Genomic DNA, 25,085 nt, shown 5'->3' with positions numbered 1-25,085 from the left:
GACCCACACCAAGGCCCATCATTGTACAACTTCAGGACAACAGAGATGAGTTTTTTGAAATTCTAGAGAGAAAAATAGGTGATGCCCAGAGGGTCAACAATCAGAATGGCACCAGATTTTTTTTTTTTTTTATCAATACTAGAAGCTAAAAGCTAACAATACAAGTGTTTTATATAACACATGGGGAATTTATTTCCAACCTAAAATTCAATACTCAGCCAAACTACCATTAAAATATAAAGGTAAAATAAATTTTGAAATGAGTATAATTTCTGAAAAATTATCTTCCATGCACCCTTATTCTATAAGGCTCCTAGAAAATATGTTTCAAGAAAAGGAAAGAATAAACCAAAAAGAGGATATGAAATCAAGGAAACAAAGAATATTATTTATTAATAGATTAAGGAGTCCCAGAACAAATGATGTGCAATGGTCTTGGAGAGTAGTCAATTCAGATCAGAGGAAAAGTGAGAGCTTCCAGAAGTATATCTCCAAGAAAAACTGAAAGTGAGAACAGTACATACTGTTTTGAAATAGGAGAAATATGTAATGTAGATGACAGGGAGATGGATGTGACAAACCACCACAGCATGTGTATACCTATGTAACAATCCTGCATGATCTGCACATGTACCCCAGAACTTAAAGTGTAATAAAAAAAATAAAAATAAAATATTGAGAAATTTTGGCAGGATCATTTGAAACTGGGGTGGGGGTGGGGGTCAAGGCTGTAGTGAGCTGCAATTGTGCCACTGCACTCCAACCTGGGTGACAGATTAAGACCTTGTCTAAAAAAAAAAAATATGTATATATATATATATATAAGGCCAGGCATGGTGGCTCACACCTGTAATCCCAGTATTTTAGGAGGCCAATGCAGGCAGATCACCTGAGGTCAGGAGTTTGAGACTGCCTGGCCAACATGGTTAAGCCTCTTCTCCACTAAAAATACAAAACTTAGTGGATAAAGTGGTGCACACCTGTAATCCCAGCTACTCAGGAGGCTGACGCAGGAGAATCGCTTGAACCTAGGAGGTGGAGGTTGCAATGAGCAAAGGGAAGTGTTGCTGAACACCAGCCTGTGCAACAAAGCAAGACTCCATCTCAACAAAAAAGAAAAGAAAAGAAAAAAATAAAGAGAAAGAAAAAAAGAAAATATTGAGAGGTCTACGGTTCTTTCAGAATTTGGAGAGAACCCAATGATAGTTATAAGCAACAAAAATTAAAGCAATTAACTCCAGAGACAGCAAAAACTCATATAAAAAGGGAAATGTAATCATATTATACTACAAAGCTCAAGCTGTAAATATATTTACATTGGTATAATGTAAACAGTATACTGAAATATAACAAATTTTAATAAACTATGGATAGGGACAAGATAATAAGAAAACTAAATGATCATTTTCATTATAGAAAGTCAAGATATCCAAAACAGAAAAAAAATTAGCAGCATAATCATGTTATTTAGAAAATATTTCTATAAATTCCAGAATAAAAATTTAAAAATCAAAAGTTACAATAAATTTTACTTGGGGTGGATATGCTGAAAAAGAAAATACTTGTTCCTGAGAGCTTAAAAAACCCAGAAGATTATATTAAATAAATCTACAGAAAGTTGTCACAAAAAATAAAATTTAAAATAGTAGATTCACAAGCAAGTAAAATGTTTCATACTCCTAGTGTTGGAAAGCAAAGATGTGACTTTTAAATTTCTGGTTTTAACAATTCTCTGAAAGACTAAGGACATAAACACATATCTGAAATAGTATTAACTTCTTAATTTCATTTGTTCCAACAGTAGCTTACTGTTGGCCTAAAGCCACACAATTCAGCCTTCGTTTGTCAGGATGCATTTCAGAGCTTCCAGCTGTAATTTTTAAAATGGCACTATAACTATACAGTATTGTGAAGCCACAGACAGTAAATAACAGACTGACAGGAAAAAAAAAAAAAAAACCTCCAGGATGCAAAAGAAGAGAAAGATAGTATTTATAGAAAAAAATGTAAAGCACTGAAATCATACAAAAAAAGAATGGCTTTTGATATTTTCCACACTGAACATTAATGCATTTTGCAAACTTTTTTTTCCCCGGTTTCAGTGGTAGCCAATTCTTTTTAACCTCTTTTTAGGTAAATCCCACTAAAACAGTACATTTAGTCTTGATGGGACAAAGCAAGTCACTCATCTAAATAAGGACATTGATTTTATTTAGTTTTACTGATTTTATTTAGAAAAACATTAGAGCTACAAATCCTCATAATGGTGAAAACAACATGTGAAAGTAAAACTTGTCTTGAATTTCTGTACTAATCCACACATCTCTGCACCCTAATGCAACAAAAGATACTGATATAGAACTATGAGCAAAAGTTAGGCTGAGTGCAGCGGCTCACACTTGTAATCCAGCACTTTGGGAGGCCAAGGCGGGCAGATGGCTTGAGCTCAGGCGTTCAAGACCAGCCTGGGCAACATGGTGAAACCCCATCTCCACAAAAACATGGACAAACCAGCTGGGTATTGTGGCAGACACCTGTAGTCCCAGCTACTAGGGAGGCTGAGGAAGGAGGATCACTTAAACCCAGGAGGCAGGGGTTGCAGTGAGCAGAGATCATACCACTGGGCAATAGTGAGAAACTGTCTCCCAAAAAAACGAAACAAAACTATAAGCAAAAATCAAGGGACACATATCACAAACTAGTACGTAGACCTAAAACAGGTAATTTATACTGTGACCTAAATCCTCCTTAACTATAATTGGATCACAAAACCTTTATACCTATTCTCATAAAGCTACACTTCTAACAATAGAAAACAGCTTGCGTTTTATCTTTATGCACAGAAACTTAAGCAAGTTGACCCTTTATCTTAAGGCTCAATGGGTAAACATTCCTAAGAAGAATTTGCTAATCTCACAAATATTTATCTGCTTAAACTGAAGTTGATTCTATGGTATGTATAACTCATCACAAACTATGTAACATAAAAATAACGTATGACACGCAAGGAATATAAAAGGAAGCTTATCAAAGCAATGTTTCAATTCATAAGCAATCACATTTACAACAACAAAATTAGGTGAATTGTTTCCTTCAGGTTTTTTGCATTTTTATAGAAAACAACAATTCTAAGGAATAGAAAACCTGAATACTGTTCTTTCACCTAGAACAATGTATAGTTGTGTCTTGAACATCTACAATTATTGAAAACAAGTTTAATGTTATTAGAAAGCCTCTGGTGAGCTTAAGGTAGAAAACTATGTTTAAGGTATTCTAGTCTTATCCTATGGTAAAATGGTTACTTAATTGTGTATTTGCCCAGCTGCTTGAGTTTTTTATTAACAAACCAAGAGTATGCTCCCTAAGACTGTGTGGCTTCTTCTAATAAGCTTCTATTTAACTAAAATTCTAAAACATATTCCTCGGAGCATCCACATGGGGAAGGTTATACTGATCAGTTACTCTGATGCACTATTTCATTGTTAAGCTTACAGAGAAGTGCTCAGAAACAAACAGATCAGAATGAGGCTGCTCACTTTCATGGCCATTCTCAAATTTATTTTTAATTTTTTAGAGACAGGATATCACTGTTGCCCAGGCTGGACTGCAGTGGCACAGTCAAAAGCTCCCTGTAACCTCAATTGTTGGAAACAAGAGATCCTCCTGCGTCAGCCTTCCAAGTAGCTTGGACTACAGGTCTGGCTAATTTTTTTTTCATTTCTTGTAGAAATAGGGACTCACTATGTTGCCCAGGCTGGTCTCAAACTCCTATACTCAACATAGCGAAACCCTGTCTCTACTAAAAATACAAAAATTAGCTGGGTATGGTGGCATGCTCCTGTAATCCCAGCTACTCAGGAGGCTCAGGCAGGAGAATTGCTTGAATAGAGAAGGTGGAGGTTGCAGTGAGTCGAGATCAAGCCACTGCACTCCAGCCTGAGTGACAGACCAAGACTCTGTCTCAAAAAAAAAAAAAAAAGAAAGAAATCACGTTTTGGTGATTCTTACTATTCAATACTCTTAGATTCATTAGTACAGAGGGGCTTTTGCCTTTGTGTAAACAATGGGAAAAGGCCAGATGCGGTAGCTCACGCCCGTAATCCCAGCACTTTGGAAGGCAGAGGTGAGCAGACCACTTGAGTTCAGGAGTTCGAGACCAGTCCGGCCAACATTGTGAAACTCCATTTCTACTAAATATACAAAAATTAGTCAGGCATAGTTGCCCGCAACGGAAGTCCCAGCTACTTGGAAAGCTGAGGTAGGACAATTGCTTGAACCTGGGAGGCAGAGGTTGCAGTGAGCCGAGATTGTACCACTGCACTCCAGCCTGGGCAACAGAGCAAGACTCTGTCTCACCAAAAAAACAAACAAACAAAAAGCCAATGAGAAAAAAAAACAGGGTATTACATAAAAGAGGAAAAAATACCACAACTATAACAAAGAAACTTAAGCTGGTACTGTGTAGGACTAATATCTCATCCACAATACTCAAATCAAATGTCTGGTACTGAGATTTCACTTTTAATACCCCTGTTCAAGATATTTTATTGAAGAAGCTATAAATTTATTGCAGTTTATCTTCACTTGCTGGATTTCACAAAACAAATACACCACCAACCCCCCAAAAAAGAAAAGGTAGAGACACTAAGGTTTTGTTTTTAAGGTGAGATAATTTTAAGCTTAAAAAGATGAGGCACATTTAAGACTTAAATCTAACATGAAAAACTATAAAAACCTTGGAAGATAACCTAGGAAATAACATTATGGACATAGACTTCATAACAAAGATGCCAAAAGCGATTGCCAACAAAACCAAAAATTAACAAATGGGACCCAATGAAACTAAAGAGCTTCTGCATAGCAGAAGAAACTATCAAACAGTAAGCAGCCTAGAGAAGGGGAGAAAATACCTGCAAACCATACATCCAATAACGGTCTAATATCCAGAATCTATAAGGAACTTAAATCAGACAACCCTCATTAAAGAGTGGGCAAAGGACATGAACAGAAACTTTTCAAAAGATAACATTCATGCAGCAACAAGCTTATGAAAAAATACTCAACAGCACTAATCATTAGAGAAATGCAAATCTAAACCACAGTAAGATACTATCTCACACCAGTCAGAGTGTCTATTATTAAAAAGTCAAAAAATAACAGATGCTGGTGAGGTTGTAGAGAAAAGAGAACACTTACACACTGCTGGTAGAAATGTAAATCAGTTCAGCCATTGTGGAAAGCAGTCTGGTGATTTCTCAAAGAACTTAAAACAGAATTACCATTTAACCCAGCAATCCTATTACTGTGTATATTCCCAAAGGAATATAAATCATTCTTCCATAAAGACACGCACATGTATATTCACTGCAGCACTTTTCACAATAGCAAAGACATGGAATCCCCCTAAATGCCCAACAATGGTAGACTGAAATAAGAAAATGTGGTGCATATATACCACAGAATACTATGCAGCCATAAAAAATAATGAGATCATGTCTTTACAGAGCTGGAGGCCATCATCCTACGCAAACTTAACACAGGAACAAAAAACCAAATACCGCATGTTCTCACTTATAAGAGGGAGGTAAACACTGAGTACATATGGACACAAAGAAGGGAACAACAGACACCAGGGCCTACTTGAGTGTGGAGAGTGAGAGGAGGGTGAGGATCAAAAAACTACCAATGGATACTATGCTTCTTATCTGGGTAACAAAATAACTTGTACAAAAAACCCCTGCAATATGCAGTTTACCTATTTTTATTTTATTTTATTTTATTTTTTATTTTTTTTTTTGAGACGGAGTTTCGCTCTTGTTACCCAGGCTGGAGTGCAATGGCGCGATCTCGGCTCACCGCAACCTCCGCCTCCTGGGTTCAGGCAATTCTCCTGCCTCAGCCTCCTGAGTAGCTGGGATTACAGGCACACGCCACCCTGCCCAGCTAATTTTTTGTAGTTTTTTAGTAGAGACGGGGTTTCACCATGTTGACCAGGATGGTCTCAATCTCTTGACCTCGTGATCCACCTGCCTCGGCCTCCCAAAGTACTGGGATTACAAGCATGAGCCACCGCGCCCGGCCCATGAAACATTTTTAAAAACCTTTTCCCTCCCCCGCCCCCCGCCATGAGATATGAAAAGCATCTTGTGTATTAGCGCAGACACCATGCTGCCTCATCCACAGGCTTCCCTCACCTCCCCACAAAGACCCTTTGTCTTGGAGAGCAGCCCCTTTTGAATGGTTCAAGTCATTTTCAGATGAGTTATTTCAGTCTGTCTTTCCTGTCACCAGCCAGCTCATTCATGTATACACCTGTGAGTCATTCATTCTACATTCCATGAGCACCTGCTGTATACCTAGCACTAAGCCAGACCCTGGGGACTAATGGGACTAGGAAATGATCCCAACTTGAAGGACTCATCAGTCAGAGCCAGGTCCAGCCACTCCTCACCCATGACTGGGTTCAGGCAATTCTCCTGCCTCAGCCTCCTGAGTAGCTGGGATTACAGGCACGCGCCCCCGTGCCCAGCTTATTTTTTGTATTTTTAGTAGAGACGGGGTTTCACCATGCTGACCAGGATGGCCTCGATCTCTTGACCTTGTGATCCACCCGCCTCGGCCTCCCACAGTGCTGGGATTACAGGCGTGAGCCACCGTGCCCAGCCCGAAGAGATTATTCTTGAACTTGAGAGCTTGTTTGGAGGTTCTAGCAGGGGAGCGCAGCTACTCATATACCTTTGACCGAAGACAGGTCCTCCTCTATTGGGGATGGTCGTCCTCTTCGACCGAGGGCGCAGCTTCGGGAGGGACGCACATGGAGCGGTGAGGGAGGAATGGGACACCCGCCTAGCCAGCCAGATCAGCCGAATCAACCCTGGTGATCAATGGGGTGACAGATGTCGCAGCCAGATCGCCCTCACATCCCCAAAGAGATTATTCTTAATGGAATAGTACTTATATATGTTAGAGGAAATTTAACGATTTGAAAATTTATTTGCTAGGTCATCTGTGATAACAAACACTTTAATTGTTCATCCATTCTAAACTTGTCCTTAAGTTCTTTTACTTTTTTTTTTTTTGTTTTGTATAATGAAGCGGGATAAATGATGAAAGTCCATTGTTGGAATAACTATTTATATATTTATTCTCCCAAAGAGTTGAGTTGTAGGCTTGCAAGAAGCATTAAAACTTTTTCCTATGTGGAAATAGATTGATAATTAGAAACCCATCAAATTTCTAAAGACAGTAGGAGGAGACCAGAACATAAAGTTTAGATAAGATGCTAAACAATTTCCCAGTGTACTCCTGAACCAGATCTTCACTCACAGCCTAATTTTCCTGCAGTGTTTCAATTTTAAGTACTCATCCTGTAAATTCCTATGTAAAGTGACAGAATCTTTGTTTCTAATATTTTCTTTGTGATCTAACATAAGTTGTCATCTCTTTAAAATAACTTGTTATGTTTGTTGTAAGCCTCATGGTAACCAAAATGCAAAAACCTATAACAGATTCACTAAAAATAAAAAGCAGTAAATTAAAACATACTACCAGAGAAAATCACTTAACCACAAAAGACAATAATAAAAAAGGGATGAAAAGAGGAGTTACAAAATGACCAGAATAAGCAACAAAATGGCAGTAGTACGCCTTCACTTATCAATAATAACACTGAATGTAAATGGACTTAATTCTCCAATTAAAGGCATAAAGTGGCTGAATGAATAAAGAAATAAAACCTACCTATATGATACCTACAAGGAACCCACTTCTACAAAGATACACATAGAATGAAAGTGAAGGGGTGGGAAAATATAGTTCATGCAACTGGAAAACAAAAAAGAGGAGTAGCTATACTTAGACAAAATAGAATACAAATCAAAGACTAAAAGAAGAGACAAAGTAGGTCACTATATAAAGTGGTCAATTCAGAATGCCAATGTAACAATTTTAAGCATCTATGCACCCAACATCAGAGCTCCTAAGTATATAAAGCAAACATTAGTAGAATTAAAGGGAGAGATAAGCTGTAATACCATTTTAGTAGGGAAGGTCAACACCTAATTTTCAGTAATGGACAGATCATCCAGACAGAAAATCAACAAAGAAACACCAAAGTTAAAGTAGACACTATACTTAATAGACCTAATTGACATTTATAGAACATTTCAGCCAACTGCTGCAGAATACACATTCTTTTCATCACCACAAGGGAACACTCTCCAGAAGAGACTATATCTTAAACAAATCTCAACAATTAAAAAAAATCGTATTAACTTTTCTGACCACAATGGAATAAAGCTAGAAATGAGTAACATTCACAGCAACAGAAAAAAAAACTCTTTAAATTTATATGGAACCACAGATAGCCAAAGCAATCCTGAGCAAAAAGAGCAAAATGGGAAGTATAACACTACCTGGCTTCAAAATATACTATAAAGTAATAGTAAACATATTAGCATGGTACTGGTATAAAAACACACACACCAACGGAACAGAATGGAGAACTCAGATATAAATCAACACATCTGTAGCCAACCCTTTTTAACAAAGGCACCAAGAATATACAATGGGGAAAGAACAGTCTCTTTAATAAATGGTGCTGGGAAAAATGGACAACCACCTGCAGAAGAATGGAACTGCACCCCCTCTCTCTCAACATATACAAAAATCAAATCAAAATGAATTAAAGACTTAAATTTAAGACCCAAAACTATAAAACTACTAGAAGAAATCCTTGGGGAAATGCTACAGGACATTGGTCTGAGCAAAGATGTTCTGTGTAAGACCTAAAAAGCACAGGCAACCAAAGCAAAAACAGACAAACAGGAACACACCATAAAAAGCTTCTGTACAGCAAAGAAAACAAACAACAAAGTGAAAAAGGCAACACCACAGAATGGGAGAAAATATCTACAAATTTTCCATCTGACAAGAAATTAATAACCAGAATACATAAGGAACTCAACTCAATAGCAAAACAAATCCAATTTTAAAATGGGCAAAAGAGCTGAAGAGTCATTTCTCAAAAGATGGCACACAAATGGCCAACAGGTATATGAAAAAATGCTCAACATCACTAATCATCAGAGCAATGCAAATCAAAACCACAATGAGACATCACATCACCCCAGTTAAAAGGCTTTTATCAAAAAGATAGGGAATAACAGGTGCTGGGGAGGACATGGAGAAAGGGGATGTATGCTGTTGGAAGAAATGTAAATTAGTACAGCCACTATGGAAAACTTTAAAAACTAAAAATAGAACTACCATATGATCCAGGAATTCTACTACTGCGTATATAGAAAAAAAAATCAATGTATCAGACAGACATCTGCATTGCCATGTTTATTTGCAAGCACTATTCATAATAGCCAAAACATGGAATCAACCTAACTGCCCATCAGTGGACAAATAAAGAAAATGTGGTATACAAACACAATGAAATACTATAAAGCCATAAAGAAGAATGAAATCCTATCATTTGCAGCAAGATGGATGGAAATGAAGATCATTTTGTTAAGTGAAATAAGCCAAGCACAAAGATAAATATCACATGTTCTTACTCATATGTGGGAGGTAAAAAATAGTGGATCTCATGAAAATAAAGAGTATATTGGTGGTTACCAGAGGCTGGGAAAGGTAACAGAGAGAGAGAGAAGGAGAGGGGTTGATTAATGGGTACAAAGAAATGGTCTGATAGAAGAAATAAGACCTAGTGTTTGATAGATAAGTAGGGTGATTACAGAAGATAATAATTCAAATGTTCCTAACACAAAGCCAAGACAAGGTCAGGCATAATGGCTCATGCTTGTAATCCCAACACTTTGGGAGGCTGAGGTGGAAAGATTGCTTGAGCCCAGGAGTTCAAGATCAGCCTGGTCAACATAGCAAGACCCAACTTCTACAAAAAATACAGATAAAATAAATAAGCCAGGTGTGGTGGTACACACCTGAATTCCCAGCTACTAGGGAGGGTAAGACAGGAGGATTTCTTGAGCATAGAAATTTGAGGCTGCAGTGAGATATGACTTTACCATTGCATTCCAACCTGGGTGACAGAACAGAGTCTGGCTAAAAAGAAAAAAGAGAAAGACAAGACAAATATTTAAGGTGACAGATATCCCAATTACATTGATTTGGCCTTTACAAGTTATATAAATGTATTAAATTATCACATGTACCCCCAAAATATGTAAATCACATATTAATTTTAAAAATTAAATAAAAAAAAAAAAGGCAAGCACATTTGATTCAGGACTCTGGGGCACAGTGTCAACTGTTATTTAAAACCAAAACAACCTAATACTGACCAAAGAAAAAATTCTTGTGTTTCCCCCATCAGAGTTGGCTGAGTGTGGTGGCCCATGTCTCTAATCCTGGCATTTTAGGAGGCTGAAACGTGCAGATCACTTGAGCCCAGGAGTACGAGACCAGCCTGGGCAACATGGTGAAACCCCATCTCTACTAAAGACACAAATAATTAGCCAGGCATGGTGGCATGTGCCTGTAGTTCCTGTTCCTCAGGAGAAGAATGAGGTGGGAGAATCACCTCAGCGTGGAAAGTCAAGGTTGCAGTGAGCCGTGATTGCACCACTGCACTTCAGCCTGAGCAATGGTAGTGAGACCCTGTCTCAAAAAAAAAGAGTCTCTGCAAAGTTCACAATCTAGGCCAATATTTGTTAAGAACTTGGGGTTATATTAGAGTTAACCAAGAAAACAGCTTTTAAAATATACTACAGACCCAGGCCAGGCATAGTGGTTCATGCCTGTAATCCCAGCATTTTGGGAGGCTAAGGAGGGAGATTACTCGAGCCCAGGAGTTCCAGACAGGCCTGGCCAACATGGTGAAATTCCATCTCTACTAAAAACACAAAAAAATTGGCTGGGTGCAGTGGCACACACCTGTAATCCTAGCTACTTGGGAGGCTGAGGCACAAGTGAAGAATTGCTTAAGCCCAAGTGGCACAGGTTGCAGTGAGCTGAGACTGCGACACTGCGCTCCAGCCTCAGCGACAGAGCGAGACTCTGTCTCAAAAAAAAAAACACTACAGTCAATAAGAATCATTAAAACAATCAGTAATTTCCTCAAAGAACACTCAGCAATTCCAAAAGTTATCAGCAGAGAGCTTCTAGACATCATGGTTAACTGAAGTTTCCTCATAACATCTTTCCCAAGTAAGCCAGGGAATAAATTCATCCCTGGCACTGATATTCAAATTAAACTATCAATATCTGATTAAGATTCTAGCTCAAAAATCACACCTGGGACTCTCTATAACAAAAAATTTATCTTCAAGACACACAACCAATATTCAAATGTCAAACCAAATCATACTATCAATTTTCCCAACAGCTTCAGAGAAACTGCCATCTCTTTAGAATACTATTTGTAAAATCTAGCTCTGGGCATGGTGATTCGCAAGTGTAATCTTAGCACTTTGGGAGGCCGAGGCAGGAGGACTGTTTGAACCTAGGAGCTCCAGACCAGCATGGCCAACCCAGTGAGACACGTCTCTACAATAAATTTAAAAATAAGCCATGTGCAGTGATATGTGCCTGTAGTCCCAGCTACTTGGGAGGCTGAGGTGGGAGGATCACTTGAGCCCAGGAAGTCAAGGCTTCAATGAGCCGTGATCACATTACTGTACTCCAGCCTGGGCAACAAAGCAAGATCCTATCTCAATCAATTAATACAATCTGTGAACTTTAAGGTCATGTAATTACCAACTCAAAAAATTTGACAGGAAAGAATATTTACTATCTTACTATCCAAAGGGAAATTGCTAACAAGAATTTCTTCCTCCTATGCCCCTAAAGACTATTCCACATCTTCATATTTTGATTTTCTTAGTGGCTGAAGTTTCTATTAAGCTGGGATTTTTTTTTTTTTTTAAAGACAAAGTCTCACTCTGTCATCCAGGCTGGAGTGCAGTGGCGTGATCTTGGCTCACTGTAACCTCTGCCTCCCAAGTTCAAGCAATTTTCCTGCCTCGGCCTCTGGAGTAGGTAGGACCACGGGAGTGTGCCACACCCAGTTAGTTTTTGCATTTTTAGTAGAGACAGGGTTTCACCATGTTGGTCATGCTGGTCTGGAATTCCTGTGTGCAGGTGATCCACCCACCTCGGCTTCCCAAAGTGCTGCGATTACAGGTGTAAGCCACTGCACCCGGCCTTTTTTTTTATTTTTAGTGGAGATTGGGTTTCACCATGTTGGCCAGGCTGGTCTGAAACTCCCAACCTCAAGTGATCCACCCACCTCAGCATCCCAAAGTGCTGGGATCACAGGCACGAGCCCCCGCATCTGGCTAGGCATTATTTTTTAAGAAGAAAATACAGTACTTCTTTGGATTTCTGTGATCACCAGATATCAGTTTTAAAGAAACTTTTAAAGAAAAGTTTTAAAAAGAAAACATTTTGCAAAACAAATTGAGCAGTGATTAAAAAATAAAGATAACTGAAGGGCTAAGTATAATAAATACATGAATTCTTAAACATGTCACAACTCTTAATTATTCTGAAGAATATGTCTATCATTAAATAAATAATACTACAAATACAAAGTAAGAAAAATTAGGTGCATGGTGTCATGGTTGGGTAATCATGTAGGTGACATTTGGTTCATCTCTAACACCAATTTAAAAGAAGGTAGGAGTTGAGGCTGGTTCAAGTGTAATAGTGTTTACACTAATTAATCACAATGAGTTACAGACTTCTTTGTTCCTTTTCCAAGCCAAACAGTTCACTTGACTAGCCTAAAATGAAATAAAATAAAATGTAGAAATTGAAAGGTTCTCATTCTTTTTTCTTTTTTTTTCGGAGACAGAGTTTCCCTCTTTTTGCCCAGGCTGGAGTGCAGTGGCCCAATCTTGGCTCACTGTAACCTCCACCTTCCAGGTTCAAGTGATTCTCCTGCCTCAGCCTCCTGAGTAGCTGGGATTACAAGCACACACCACCATGCCCAGCTAATTTTTGTATTTTTAGTCGAGATGGGGCTTCACCATGTTGGCCAGGCTTGTCTCAAACCCCTGACCACAGGTGATCCTTCTGCCTTGGCCTCCCAAAGTGCTGGGATTACAGGCATGAAGGGTTCTTATTCTTTAAATATTTTAGAAATCAGAGATAAGTTCTCTGGAAAGTCTTTTTTCTAACAGTCTCAAAATTACTAAGAATCTATATTATTTTACTGCCTGTAAAATTTTCAATTACTCTGAATTAAACTCTACAACTTTCACCAAATAAAAATTAAAGATGAAAGGTAAGTCAGATCACAAAAAGGAAAAACAATTTCAAAATGGAGTTGTGTTGAACATAAGCATACAATACTTTAGAATTAGGAAAGCTCTATTCACTACTGTAATCAGATCTGGGCATTGTGTTCTGTTCTGGAGACTAGAATTTAAGAGGAATACTGAAGAACAGGAACAGTTAGAGCTGATGGACCAGTATGACTAAGTACTCAAAATTATGATGTGAATGAATACCCCAGGGCTTGCTTCAGCAGCCCCTATACCTAAAATTGGAATACAAAGAAGATTATCATGGCTTCTGAAGAGGATGACACAAAAACTCACAAAGCACTCCATATTTTTTTATGAACACTGGGCTCCTTAGTGAATTTTGAAACCACAAATTTAAAAGCATGTGCCACCACATCCAGCTAAGAATCTACTTGAGCTGAAGTTTCTCAATGGAACCCAGGGAGGCTACAGATTCATTTAATATCCCAAGGAACCTCAGAATCTCTTACCTACAAGGTATTTATGCCACTCCTTACATGAGCGTTCTCCTTGAACTATCTACTTCAGGCCTTGAAGATGGCTACTAGATTATTCTTGGCAAGAGCTACAGTAGCAGAGAGCAGTGGTCAAAAGCTTGACTTCTGGAGCTAGAAAGACTTGGTTCTGACATCCAGTACAAACTTCTTACCAATTCTGTGAATATGTTAAGTAATTCCAACTTCATCTTCTGTTTCTTCACTTATAAAAATAGACATAGATTACTTCACAGTACAGTTGTTTGTAGTGAAGATTCACTACTGCATTCCAAGCACTTAGAATGCCTGTATGAATAAATGTTAAATTAAAAAAAAAAAAAAAAAAAAAGAATATCCCAAGGACTAAGGATTATTAGTCTGGAGAAGGAATTATTCAGGAGAGACACATTGTAAAGGCAATTCATGCCTGCAGAGGCATTACATATTCTGATTGGCCTTAACTGGAGACATACAGGTATCAGATTCAGCTTAAAATATTAGATTTGTCTAACAGAGGCACAAGTAGAATAGGCTGCTTTGGGAAATTCTGAGAGGCCAGACAACCATTTAGGGAGAATGTTAGAGAGATTATAAATGAAATAACTGTAGAAATCTCTCCCAATCTGAGATTTGTGTTAAAGAAAGGCTCAAAAGTGGAACTTTCTTAGGACAATGCTCCAGTACTCTTATCTTACCCTCCCCAGATAGCTATAGCAACTTGGCAGGAAAAAAAACAAACAGAATTAAAAACAATCAATGCGATTAGCCACCAGATTACAGGCCAGTAAGACTGCCTGGAAGCAAAGATAAACTAGCCAATTACCTCTCACTTCCTACTTTTAAGCACTGTTTGAGGTTAGTAAGAGGTGGTGACTTCCAGCAATTTCATTGTCGCCTTTTGATTGTACATAGGGAAAGAAGTGGACAACTTACTTTTTTCTTTCATCTAAATTTATACTTTAAGAGTTAATTATGAAGCCTCAAATCTTGCTTCAATTTCAACTGAGACCAACTGTTTTTTTCTTATGTGTTTTAGAAAAATTAATTGGCAGATTACCAACTGTGAGACAGTCTATGTAATCCTAAAATCTATATTTTCTGCCTTTATATTACACTCCCCAACTAAGTATATGATAAAGGCTATCGCTATTAAGGCATCTGTGCTGTAGATGTGTAGATGTAGATATATATGTGTAGATGTGCAAAGAGCTTAGACTAAGCCATGTACTAGCTCTCTGGTGTTAGCAGGTTTTAAATTTTTCCTGAAGCCTTAATTACTTTATTTTTTAAAATAAGATACCTATCTGTCCCAAAACACTCACATGGAAATTAAACTGCAAAGTATACATGGAAGGGTTTTACATACATTAGACACTCAAATATTTGTTAAGAATGATCTGATATAACGATATCAAAACAAATTCACTTCAACAAAATTCTTGCAGAGAATACTATCAACTACATGGAAAAGATTGATTCCCAATTAAAGTTCATTTTATGAGTTCATTAAAATTCAGCATTTCCAGGGCAGGTTTCTTGGTGTCTTGAAGCAATCAGATAACAGAGATGGTTCTCATCATCATCACTCTTACTATAACTCTGCAACACCATATGTGGTTAATAAGAAACTTTATTTATGGGCTCTAGTTTCCATCCCACCCTCAACCTCACAATGCAGAAATAACTCCATGAAGACTATTTAACCAGCCATCTCGCTAAATATAAAAGTCCTTGGCCACACACAGTGGCTCACACCTGTAATCCCAAGCACTTTGGGGGGGCTGAGGTGGGCAGATCACTTGAACCCAGAATTTAAGACCAGCCTGGGCAACACTGCAAAACTCCTCTACAAAACAATACAAAAGTTAGGCAGGTGCAGTGGCACCCACCTCTGGTCCCGGCTACTTGGAGAGGCTGAGGTGGGAGGTCACCTGAGCCCAGGAGGTCAACGCTGCAGTTAGCTGTGATCACACCACTACATTCCAGCCTGGGTGACAGAGCAAGACCCTGTCTCAAATATAAATACATATATTTATGAGGCCTTAGTTTTTAGGCACTGTAAATAATAACTACTTTGTTATTATTTTGTTTAGACATCTGAGAATCCACGATGTCATTGCTCATATTTTAGTGATGAATGGGATTAAAATAACTTTAGGGAATCATTCCAGGATTTGATTTCCGTTGTTACCCATCTGAAAATGATGGCAGAAGTTGTTTAGAAGTAATGAAGTAAGAGCCAGGCATGGTGGTGCCTGCCTATAGTCCTGAGTCAAGAGACTGAGGTGAAGCCTCAGTCTTCTGGCCTCCCTTGAGCCCAGAAGTTCGAGGATGTAATAAGCCATGAATGTACCATCGCACTCTAGCCCGGGCAACAGAGCAAGACCCCAATTCCAACTCAAAAAATACATAATAACCTAAGAAACCAAACAGAGGTAGGGATGAACAGTCTTTGTCACTGCTCTTAGATTTCTGCCTTCATTCAAACAAGCTGATCTAGCAACAAATCTTTGAAAAAGGAATAAACTTTCTTTTCCCCTTTTCTTATTTCCTGCTTGAAAGAACTGTTGTTCCTCAGTTCTCTGGCATGTTCAACCAGGTAAAGAGGCAAGAATGCTAAACACAGAACAAGAGGGAACCCAGGGATCTGGTCCTGGCATCACTCATAATTAACTGTATAACTTCAGGCAGATTTTTAACATTTCTGGACCTGTAAAATCAGGAGTTTGATTAGTATTAATCAAAGTAGCTTAACAGTCTATGAGTCTGCTAGTCACTTGGCAGCAGCCAATGATCTACTGACTAGAAATCATCTGTGGTGCAAGGGACTCATTTTGCAACTCAAGATTTTTGAATTCTTGGCTTCCTCATTATTACAATTTTAGAAATCTGAGTCAGAGTTTCTTATCCCAGCAAGATGTTATAATAATAAAATAAAAAGATTTGCTATAACTTTAATTTTTAAAATAAAACAATTTAGGCTGGCACGGTGGCTCATGCCTGTAATCCCAGCATTTTGAGAGTCTGAGGCAGGTGGATCATTTGAGGTCAGAAGTTCAAGACCAGCCTGACCAACATGGTGAAACCCTGTCTCTATTCAAAATACAAAAATTAGCCAGGCATGGTGATGTGCACCTGTAAACTCAGCTATTTGGGAGGGTGAGGCAGGAGAATAGCTTGAACCCAGGAAGTGGAGGTTGCAGTGAGCTGAGATTGCGCCACTGCACTCCACCCTGGGCAACAAGAGTGAAACTCCGTCTCAAAAAACAAAACAAAACAAAAACAGCATTTTATATAAATTTTTATTTGGGAACATATTCTCAAAGTCTATGTATATACAAAGTAAGAGACACAAATTAACACATAACATATATTAATTGTGACCCTGAAGTACAAAAGTTCAAAAATGAAATCCTGCCCATACTGACCAACAGGATCACAGGCCATGATGATATAACATCAAAATAAGTTGATTTTTAGCAAATAACTACCTAGCTCAACACTGTGCTAAATTGCCAAAGTTGTCTTTCTTGAGAAAAAATGCTTTACTGAGATCCCTAAAGAAAAAAGTCTGTTCTAGTAATTACCTTACACAAAACATGATCTTAGCCTATCCTTCTATCTATCTATCTATGATTCTTTGGAAGCAAGATCTTATATCAGCGTTCTGGATAAACCAAAGAGTAGTGGACTTTGGCAACCAAAATTCTTCTCCTCTACTCCTAAGATTCAGAGCTATTCATAAAGTACCCAAATCTCTGATGAATAAAAGGGGAAAACAGAAATTAGCTCACACACTATACACCTTTAGGAGTCTAACTACCCTAAAGCCTGTGACTATTTTGTTGTATAAAGGAAAAAGAGGTTAAAGAGTGAACTTTGCTTTCCATTATGTTGAGCCTTCATCATAAAAGGTGCTGCTTCTGAACAGAAAGACAGGAACTCAGACTTTAAAAAAACAAACTTTGGCCAGACGTGGTGGCTCATGCCTATAATCCCAGCACTTTGGGAGGCTGAGGCAGGTGGATCACTTGAGGTCACGAGTTCAAGACCAGCCTGGCCAACACAGTGAAACGCCATCTCTACTAAAAATACAAAAATTAGCCTGGTATGGTGGTGTTCACTTGTAATTGCAGCTTCTCAGGAGGCTGAGGCAAGAGAATCGCTTGAACCTGGGAGGTTGCAGTAAGCCGAGATCACACCACTGCACTACAGTCTAGGCAACAGAGCAAGACTCCATTTCAAAACAAAAACTTTAAGAAGCATCCCTATGTTATTACACTTTGCATAACAAATTTACTAAGATCAGGAACAGTTAGCTTATCTGTATCTTCATTTTCACTCTTCGAAGAACTATACCTGATGCTCATATGAGATCATTAAGGATAATCAAAATATCTCTGGGCCAATGAACACATATTTATATTAAAGGAAACTCAGTATCGAGGGAAAAGACGTAGCCATAACATTCTGGCCTTCAGAGGCAGGGTCAATAAACCTGTAAGTTACTTGCTTTGACAATTAAGTTTTAATGGAGAACAATTAGAAAGCCAAAAATACATCTTCATCTCTAACTTATGCCTACTTTTCCAGTCCCATATTATTAAATGCCTGTAAGACATTCTCTGCACAGTGGGTGTCAGCCGCCCAACTAAAACTGATGGTTTTCCCTAAAAAAATACAATTTTTCAACTGTTTAGTGGAATTGGACTGTATTTTCTAACTGATTCTCCCAAGCAAATCTTTGAGTTTAAAAATTTTTTATTCTAACAGTTGTTATTTATTATTTATTCCTGTCATCAAATTCTACCTGTTCTATTGTCCATCCCACTTTCACACTTATCAATTCAGTTCAATATTTTTAAGAGCTCTATCACTATATGATAGTCACTGTGCTCAGGCTAGCCCATATCCTAATGACTTCCTGTACAGTCACTTTAAAAATTATCACCCCGAATTAATCAATGTCCTGTCAGTAATCCATATTAGCACTTCCACCTACCAATCCTGGCCTAGGGCACCACCTGGTGGTCAATAACAGGAATTATCCTTTTCCCCGCTTCATTTCTTCGCTGGGAGAATACACCTGCCTTATTAGTTTTGCTTATAGTTCAATTAATTCAAACTTAGAAATCTTTTTATTTGAACACATACATCTCCCCCAGACTTCTTCCTCTTTTCTCTATCTTCCATGTACAGCCAGGCATTACAAAAATTTCCCTTTCTTTCAGCCCATATTATAAGTGATACAAAAAACTTCCCTTACTGCAGCCTAATGTACACTGCTTTTCCAAAGTTTGGCTATAAATAAGAAATTAATACAGTGACCTTTGAAGTGATGTTAGCCTTAATAGAGAACCTGAATCCGTAACTTCAAACTTTCCCTTTAGAAGCGCCAAAGTTTACACCTATCTTTTCGGTGGGGGTAGGGGGTGGGTTGAGATGGTCTTTTTTTGTTGCCTAGACTGGAGTGCAGCAATAAAAAGGAACAAACTATCGACACATACAACAACAGTTGAATCAACAATTGCAAAGCATTACACTACATGAAAGAAGTCAAACACAAAGGACTGTATGATACCATTTTTTAGGAAATTCTAGAAAAGGCAAAACTATAGCAATAGAAAGCAGATCAGTGGCTATCAGAGGCCACACAGGTTAGGTAAGAGGGGATTGACTACAGCAAAGAGGCATGATAAATCATTATTTTGGGGTAACAGGAATGTTCTATATAATGACTGTGTTCATATAAAACTACACATTTTTCAAAACTAGTCAAGATACACACTTAAAACTGGTGGATTTTATTGTACGTATATGTTAGTAAAGCTGACAAAGAGCATTAAAGAAACAATGTTATGAAAAAAAAGTTCTTACTTTACCCTCTTTCTCTGGAAATTTCCAATAAAATCTGCTTTACTTACACTTTTTCCTTTTAACAAAGAAGTCTATAATCCCAGAATCACTAGCAGTGATTACTAGTATTCTCTGGTAAAGGCTGAAGATTAAGACACGTTACATAGTTGCAATGTCAATCTTTATTGCCAACTAGCTTGAGTAATCAGTGACCAAATATTCTTTTTATTTCAAAGGTAACTACTATAGGCTAGACACAGTGCCTCATGCCTGTAATCCCAACACTTTGGGAGTTTGAGGTGGAAGGATCACTTGAGCTCAGGAGTTTGAGACCAGCCTGAGCAACATGGCAAAATATCCTCTCTATAAACAAACAAATAAACAAACAAATAAATAATTGGCCAGGCATGTTGACAGGTGCCTGTGGTCCCAGCTACTCGGGAGGCTGAGGTGGGAAGATCACCTAAGCCTTGGAAGGTGAAGGCTGCAGTGAGCCGTGATTGCACCACTGCGCTCCAGCCTAGGTGACAGGCTAAACTCTGCCACCTAAAAAAAACAAATAAATAATATGATTACACACACAAATATATGCTACTTTTCCTCATTTACATTTTTAAAATTTTAATTCAAATCATTATTTTGACAGATTTAAAGTGACTTACTGTCCATTACCTATATGTTTTAAATATCACATTTAGTTAGGAAAGATTTAAGGTTCTAGACTCAATATTTACATTTCCAGGTAACTTAATATACAATTGAAAAAAAATAAAAACTTCACTGTGCCACAAGCAGACACAGAATGAAAATGATCAAATAAAAGCCTTAAGGAATACACAAAAGTAATATGAAAAGACAGTTAAATGGTAATTTACAAGGCTGACTTAGCCCACAAATGTGTTCAGTATGGCTCGCATATCTGTTAAAAATCAAGAAATTTCTCATCTAGATTTCCAGTTTCTCTTGAAAAAAATCAGAAGCTCTGGTAAGATGGTGCCCACACTACTAAATTTTAACCATCAGCTAAAGCTAAGACATTGTCCCTGTTAAACAAAGCAGGAACTCCTTAATTTCTCCAGTGTCCATAACACTTAAGTCACTTGCTGTCACTACATACATAGCTACATGTATGTACCTGAGTTTTCAAATGCTAGCAGGACTATTTCTACTATGTGCCTCAACTAACTATAACTTAGAATTATATGAAAAAGTTTCTCCTAAATTTAATATACCTAGTTGGGTAAACCCAAAACAATCTGTTTATTAATAGCAAACTATAATAATGTATATACTCTATTGTGGCATGCAAAATGTATAACAAATGCTGATGATGTACTACAAAGTATGTAAAAATTATAACCATCTTAGTGTACTTGCATGGTAAGTATAGGCAAACTCAGATTCTAAACTTTATTCACTACATTCATTAACGTAAGAAAGCCATTTCCATGTGCAAAATCAAAACAATAACAAAGCATCTTTATTCCTCTACCATAAAACTGACCTTTTTTTTTTTTTTTTTTTTTTTTTTGAAAAGACAGAGTTTCGCTCTTGTTACCCAGGCTGGAGTGCAATGGCGCGATCTCGGCTCACCACAACCTCCGCCTCCTGGGTTCAGGCAATTCTCCTGCCCCAGCCTCCTGAGTAGCTGGGATTACAGGCACGCGCCACCATGCCCAGCTAATTTTTTGTAGTTTTAGTAGAGACAGGGTTTCACCTTGTTGACCAGGATGGTCTTGATCTCTTGACCTCGTGATCCACCCTCCTCGGCCTCCCAAAGTGCTGGGATTACAGGTGTGAGCCACCGAAAACTGACCTTCTTAAATATACAGAAAGAATATATGAAATGTACTTAAGATTTTAATAAAAGGACAAATATAGCAATATGTTAGGAAGGAAACAGGAATATAATTCTAAACATTCATTTATTAGCTATAATTATTATTTACCCATTTGAAAAGGGGAAAAACTTACCCGCTCCGCAGTTCCCTCTTCTCCTGGTAGACACGCAGCAGCGGCAGCAGCAGCAGCACAAGCTATTTCCATCATAGCAGAGCTGGTAGGGGCATCAGTTGTGGATGAAGACCTGGGTCGGCCTGACTGCATAACAGCTGTCATCTCCTGACCAGATTTCCTGTTGATTTGGGGACTTCCCTTTGGGGCCTCTGGCTTGCCCCGCCTACTATGCAAGCTTGTCCCTCTCTTCATCTTGGGTGGCACTCGAATCTGCTGTAGGACACGATTCAGAGCTGTGGGGTGGGTGGGGACACCATCAATCTCAGCACATGCGTTCTGGCTTTCCAGATCCATTTCAGGTTCTGGATCTGCCTGAATTTGCTGCACATCATGTGGAGACACTGATGACCTCCTGCGCTGGTGCTGGAAGAGATGCTTCAAGCCTTGGCCAATCACGTTAATGTTCTCCAAAGCATTGTGGGTCATTTTAGACAATTTTTGTTCTGATTCTGTCTGCTTTCTGGCCTCTGCATCTTGGGATTTGCCTCCAGGATCAGGGTCCTCAAATAACTGTTCACTGCCCGAAGGCTCCATAAGTAGACTTAATATGCTTATTTGCAAACTCAAAAAAAATTTTTTAACACACCAAGAGTGTCAAATTAGGTAGGCATTTGCTTCAACAGTGACTACGCATGCAGCTGTGAGACGAAGGCTTCATGCCTATCTAATGTTAAAAAAAAAAAAAAAAAAAAAAAAAAAAAAAAAAAAACCTTATATTATAAATCCATGCAGAAACTCCAGTGTTAAAACAAAGAAAAACATGCTATTGGCCAAACAAATAGGCACTATCATTAAGCAATCTTTAATCAGAAGATTAAAAGACAGTTTTCTAGATAGTGGGTAATGATTATTTTTTAGAATAGGAGAAAAAGCCCAGAACATAGGAAATGAAAACAGCAATGTTCAAAAACAAAAATCCCTATAAGATTCAACATATACAGAATTAGATATTAGAGGAGCCATCTTGGAATGGACACTATAATGGTAGTTGACAGAACAACTATTGTTTGGGAAATCAAGAGAACAGACCATCCAAATACGTTTAGCTGAGGCAATTTAATCCCTCTCATTCATAACCACAGTTAATTATCCACAGGCTGAAACTCAGTATAGTCGGAGAATAACAGTGAGAAGTGGATATCCTGATCTAAGTATATGACGATTTTAATGGAAAACAGGAATTTCTGTTACCATTCATATTCATCAAGCTCACTGGTAACTAGAGATGACAGATTTGCTCTTTTGAGGAGAGAAAAGAAATAAAATTCCTGTAAGTTGAATTATCTGCTGAAGCACAAATGACCTTTCTGGCACCATATGAGTGAATGGTTCAGACAGAATCAGTCTTCAGAGACTAGAGCTTTGCTCAGTACCAGCTATCAAGAAAGGAGATTCAAAGAAATCCCTTTCTCTATAGTGTCATCCCTGACAGAAGCTTCCTATATATCCACACAAACTCAAAGGCAAAGTAACTGAGTATGATAGAAGAGTAAAGAAAAAGAAAGGTCAAATAGCAACCGTGTATCAGTATTAAATGCAGGAAATTAAAAGGAAGCTGAAACTAAAAGATACAAAATCAGCACAACTGCCATGGTTACTAAAATCACATGCAAAAAAAAAAAGGAGGGGGGATGGGAGATGATAAGATTTTTTCCTAATAGAAAGTGTTTATTTTTATACTGCATTTGTGCAAATATATAAAACAAAATTATATACATGCACAGAAGCTTCTAGAGAAGGCAAAATACGATGTAGGAGGTTCTTTATTTTCATATTTTTCTTCAACTTTTGGTTTAAAGGACTTTAAAACTCCCTATACTACCGAGTACTTTCAACAATCTAGCCCATTACCAATGAAGCACCATGGTGCTCCTGTTCTAGGAATATTTGAACTTGCTGCCACCAAGTGGCAATCTAGAAAGCCATAAATTAGCTGGATAAAAGAGTTTCCCGTGAACTCAAGGCTACTAGAGTTTAGTGGAACAGGAATGCAAACTCACTAAAGTTTTCTTCCTGATAACTACTCTCAGAAGACCTTCTTCAAATATTATATGGGCACTGTCACTGTGGCTCCACTGTCCATATTATTTCATGCCGGTGATTCCATTGCCTAACCTCTTCATGATTGACGAGTATAAACAGGGTGACATTTATTTGTCTCTTTCTAGTACCTTCCTTCTAAATGCCACAAAATTGTTTGTTCCTAAATTAGGCAAATGAATAAAAACCATGAGAATGGAAGTTTCATTGCCTTTCACCCAAATTCTTTGTGGCTCCACTGAAATCTAGCCATCCCACTGTGGCCTGTTACCCCTTTTCTGATTGTGCATTGCTTTTGTTCATTTCTTTCCCTTTGGGAGAGCCAAGAAAGAAACCCTTGCCCTTATTAGATCAATGACTGTCTTAGCCTCTAGTGCAGTTTTCTGGGGCTCCTTGTGGGCAAAAATTTTGCCAATAGTGTATAATTATTCCCTTCTAAACAAATATGAAATAAACATATAATACAATGTTACTCTGATTTTTTAAAATAATAATCTCATCATTCCTCATGAGTTTGTCTGGCTAACAGTTACTGAATTTTATTTCTAATCTGTAAAGAATTGAGCTCCTCAGAGGAAAAGGGCTAATGTAACCAAAATAAGTCCCTATCAGCATATATCAACTCATCTCTTCTTGCACTGGGCTATTTAGATCCTGAGAAGATGGGAGGGTGTGAAAGCAGCAGAATAGAAGTGAAAAAGTAGTTTACTATTTCCTTTATTTGCACTATATTAGCTAATACAACTGATTTTTGTTGTTGTTGGAAGTAAAATGTATAAAATAAGTTTATCCCATGAGATTAAACGATAGCATGAATAAAGGAATGATGTCAAGGTTAGTTGAGAAACCAAATGATCTACTTGTTTCATATGCAAAAGTACTAGGAATTTATTACTCAGCAAATCTACTTATTTGGGCACTATTATAAACTAATCAGCTGGCCATCTGGTTGCTGCCTATTTAAAAAATGGAGAATGTGGTACATTTTAAATGTCAGTAAATTCATTTCAGATTTCACAAGTATTTGTGTATCATTCACTTTTTGTTTTGTTTTTGTTTGAGATGGGAGTCTCGCTCTGTCACCAGGGTGGAATGCAGTGGCACAATCTTGGCTCACCATAGCTTTCGCCTCCTGGGTTCAAGTGATTCTCCTGCCTCAGCCTTCTGAGTAGCTGGGATTACAGGCACGTGCTATCATGCACGGCTAATTTTTGTAATTTTAGTAGAGATGGGGTTTCACCATGTTGGCCAGGCTGATCTCGAACTCCTGACCTCGAGTGATACCTGCCTCAGCCTCCCAAAGCACTGGGATTACAATCGTGAGCCACCACACCAGGCCAAATCATTTATTTTCAAATAATTTTAAATGATGATTATAAGGAAATGTTAGCATTTCCAGGAAAAAAACTGGAACTAAGGT

General features: G+C 38.1%; 1 protein-coding gene, 1 long non-coding RNA gene and 1 other non-coding gene across 12 annotated transcripts in view; 1 reads left to right on the top strand and 2 right to left on the bottom strand.

The window, feature by feature from the left end:
• TMCC1 (transmembrane and coiled-coil domain family 1) overlaps positions 1 to 25,085 on the bottom strand; it is a 255,819-nt gene that overhangs the window by 162,506 nt on the left and 68,228 nt on the right. For 5 of the 10 annotated variants that reach the window (XM_032262373.1, XM_032262369.1, XM_032262370.1 and 2 more), the window contains one exon: positions 21,584 to 22,289. The exons of 3 other annotated variants lie outside the window; for them this stretch is intronic. In XM_032262373.1, coding sequence (XP_032118264.1) covers positions 21,584 to 22,159 — 576 coding nt within the window. In that variant the 5' untranslated portion in view covers positions 22,160 to 22,289. The remainder of the gene's footprint in view (positions 1 to 21,583; positions 22,290 to 25,085) is intronic. 2 more of the 10 variants (XM_032262374.1, XM_032262375.1) reach the window with 1 other exon arrangement.
• Positions 13,486 to 13,589, top strand: LOC116539442. The gene has a single exon (XR_004264048.1). It is a non-coding gene; the product is annotated as a U6 spliceosomal RNA (small nuclear RNA).
• On the bottom strand, positions 20,226 to 21,577 carry LOC116539432. Its single transcript, XR_004264043.1, has 2 exons — positions 21,426 to 21,577; positions 20,226 to 21,113 (listed from the first exon to the last, which is right to left on the bottom strand). It is a non-coding gene; the product is annotated as an uncharacterized LOC116539432 (long non-coding RNA).

Source organism: Sapajus apella, unplaced genomic scaffold (assembly GCF_009761245.1).
Source record: "Sapajus apella isolate SASKATOON/1434 unplaced genomic scaffold, GSC_monkey_1.0 scaffold128, whole genome shotgun sequence".
Lineage (NCBI taxonomy): Eukaryota > Metazoa > Chordata > Mammalia > Primates > Cebidae > Sapajus > Sapajus apella.
The sequence above is the reverse complement of the archived record's forward strand: the minus strand, read 5'-3'. Positions and strand labels throughout refer to the sequence as shown.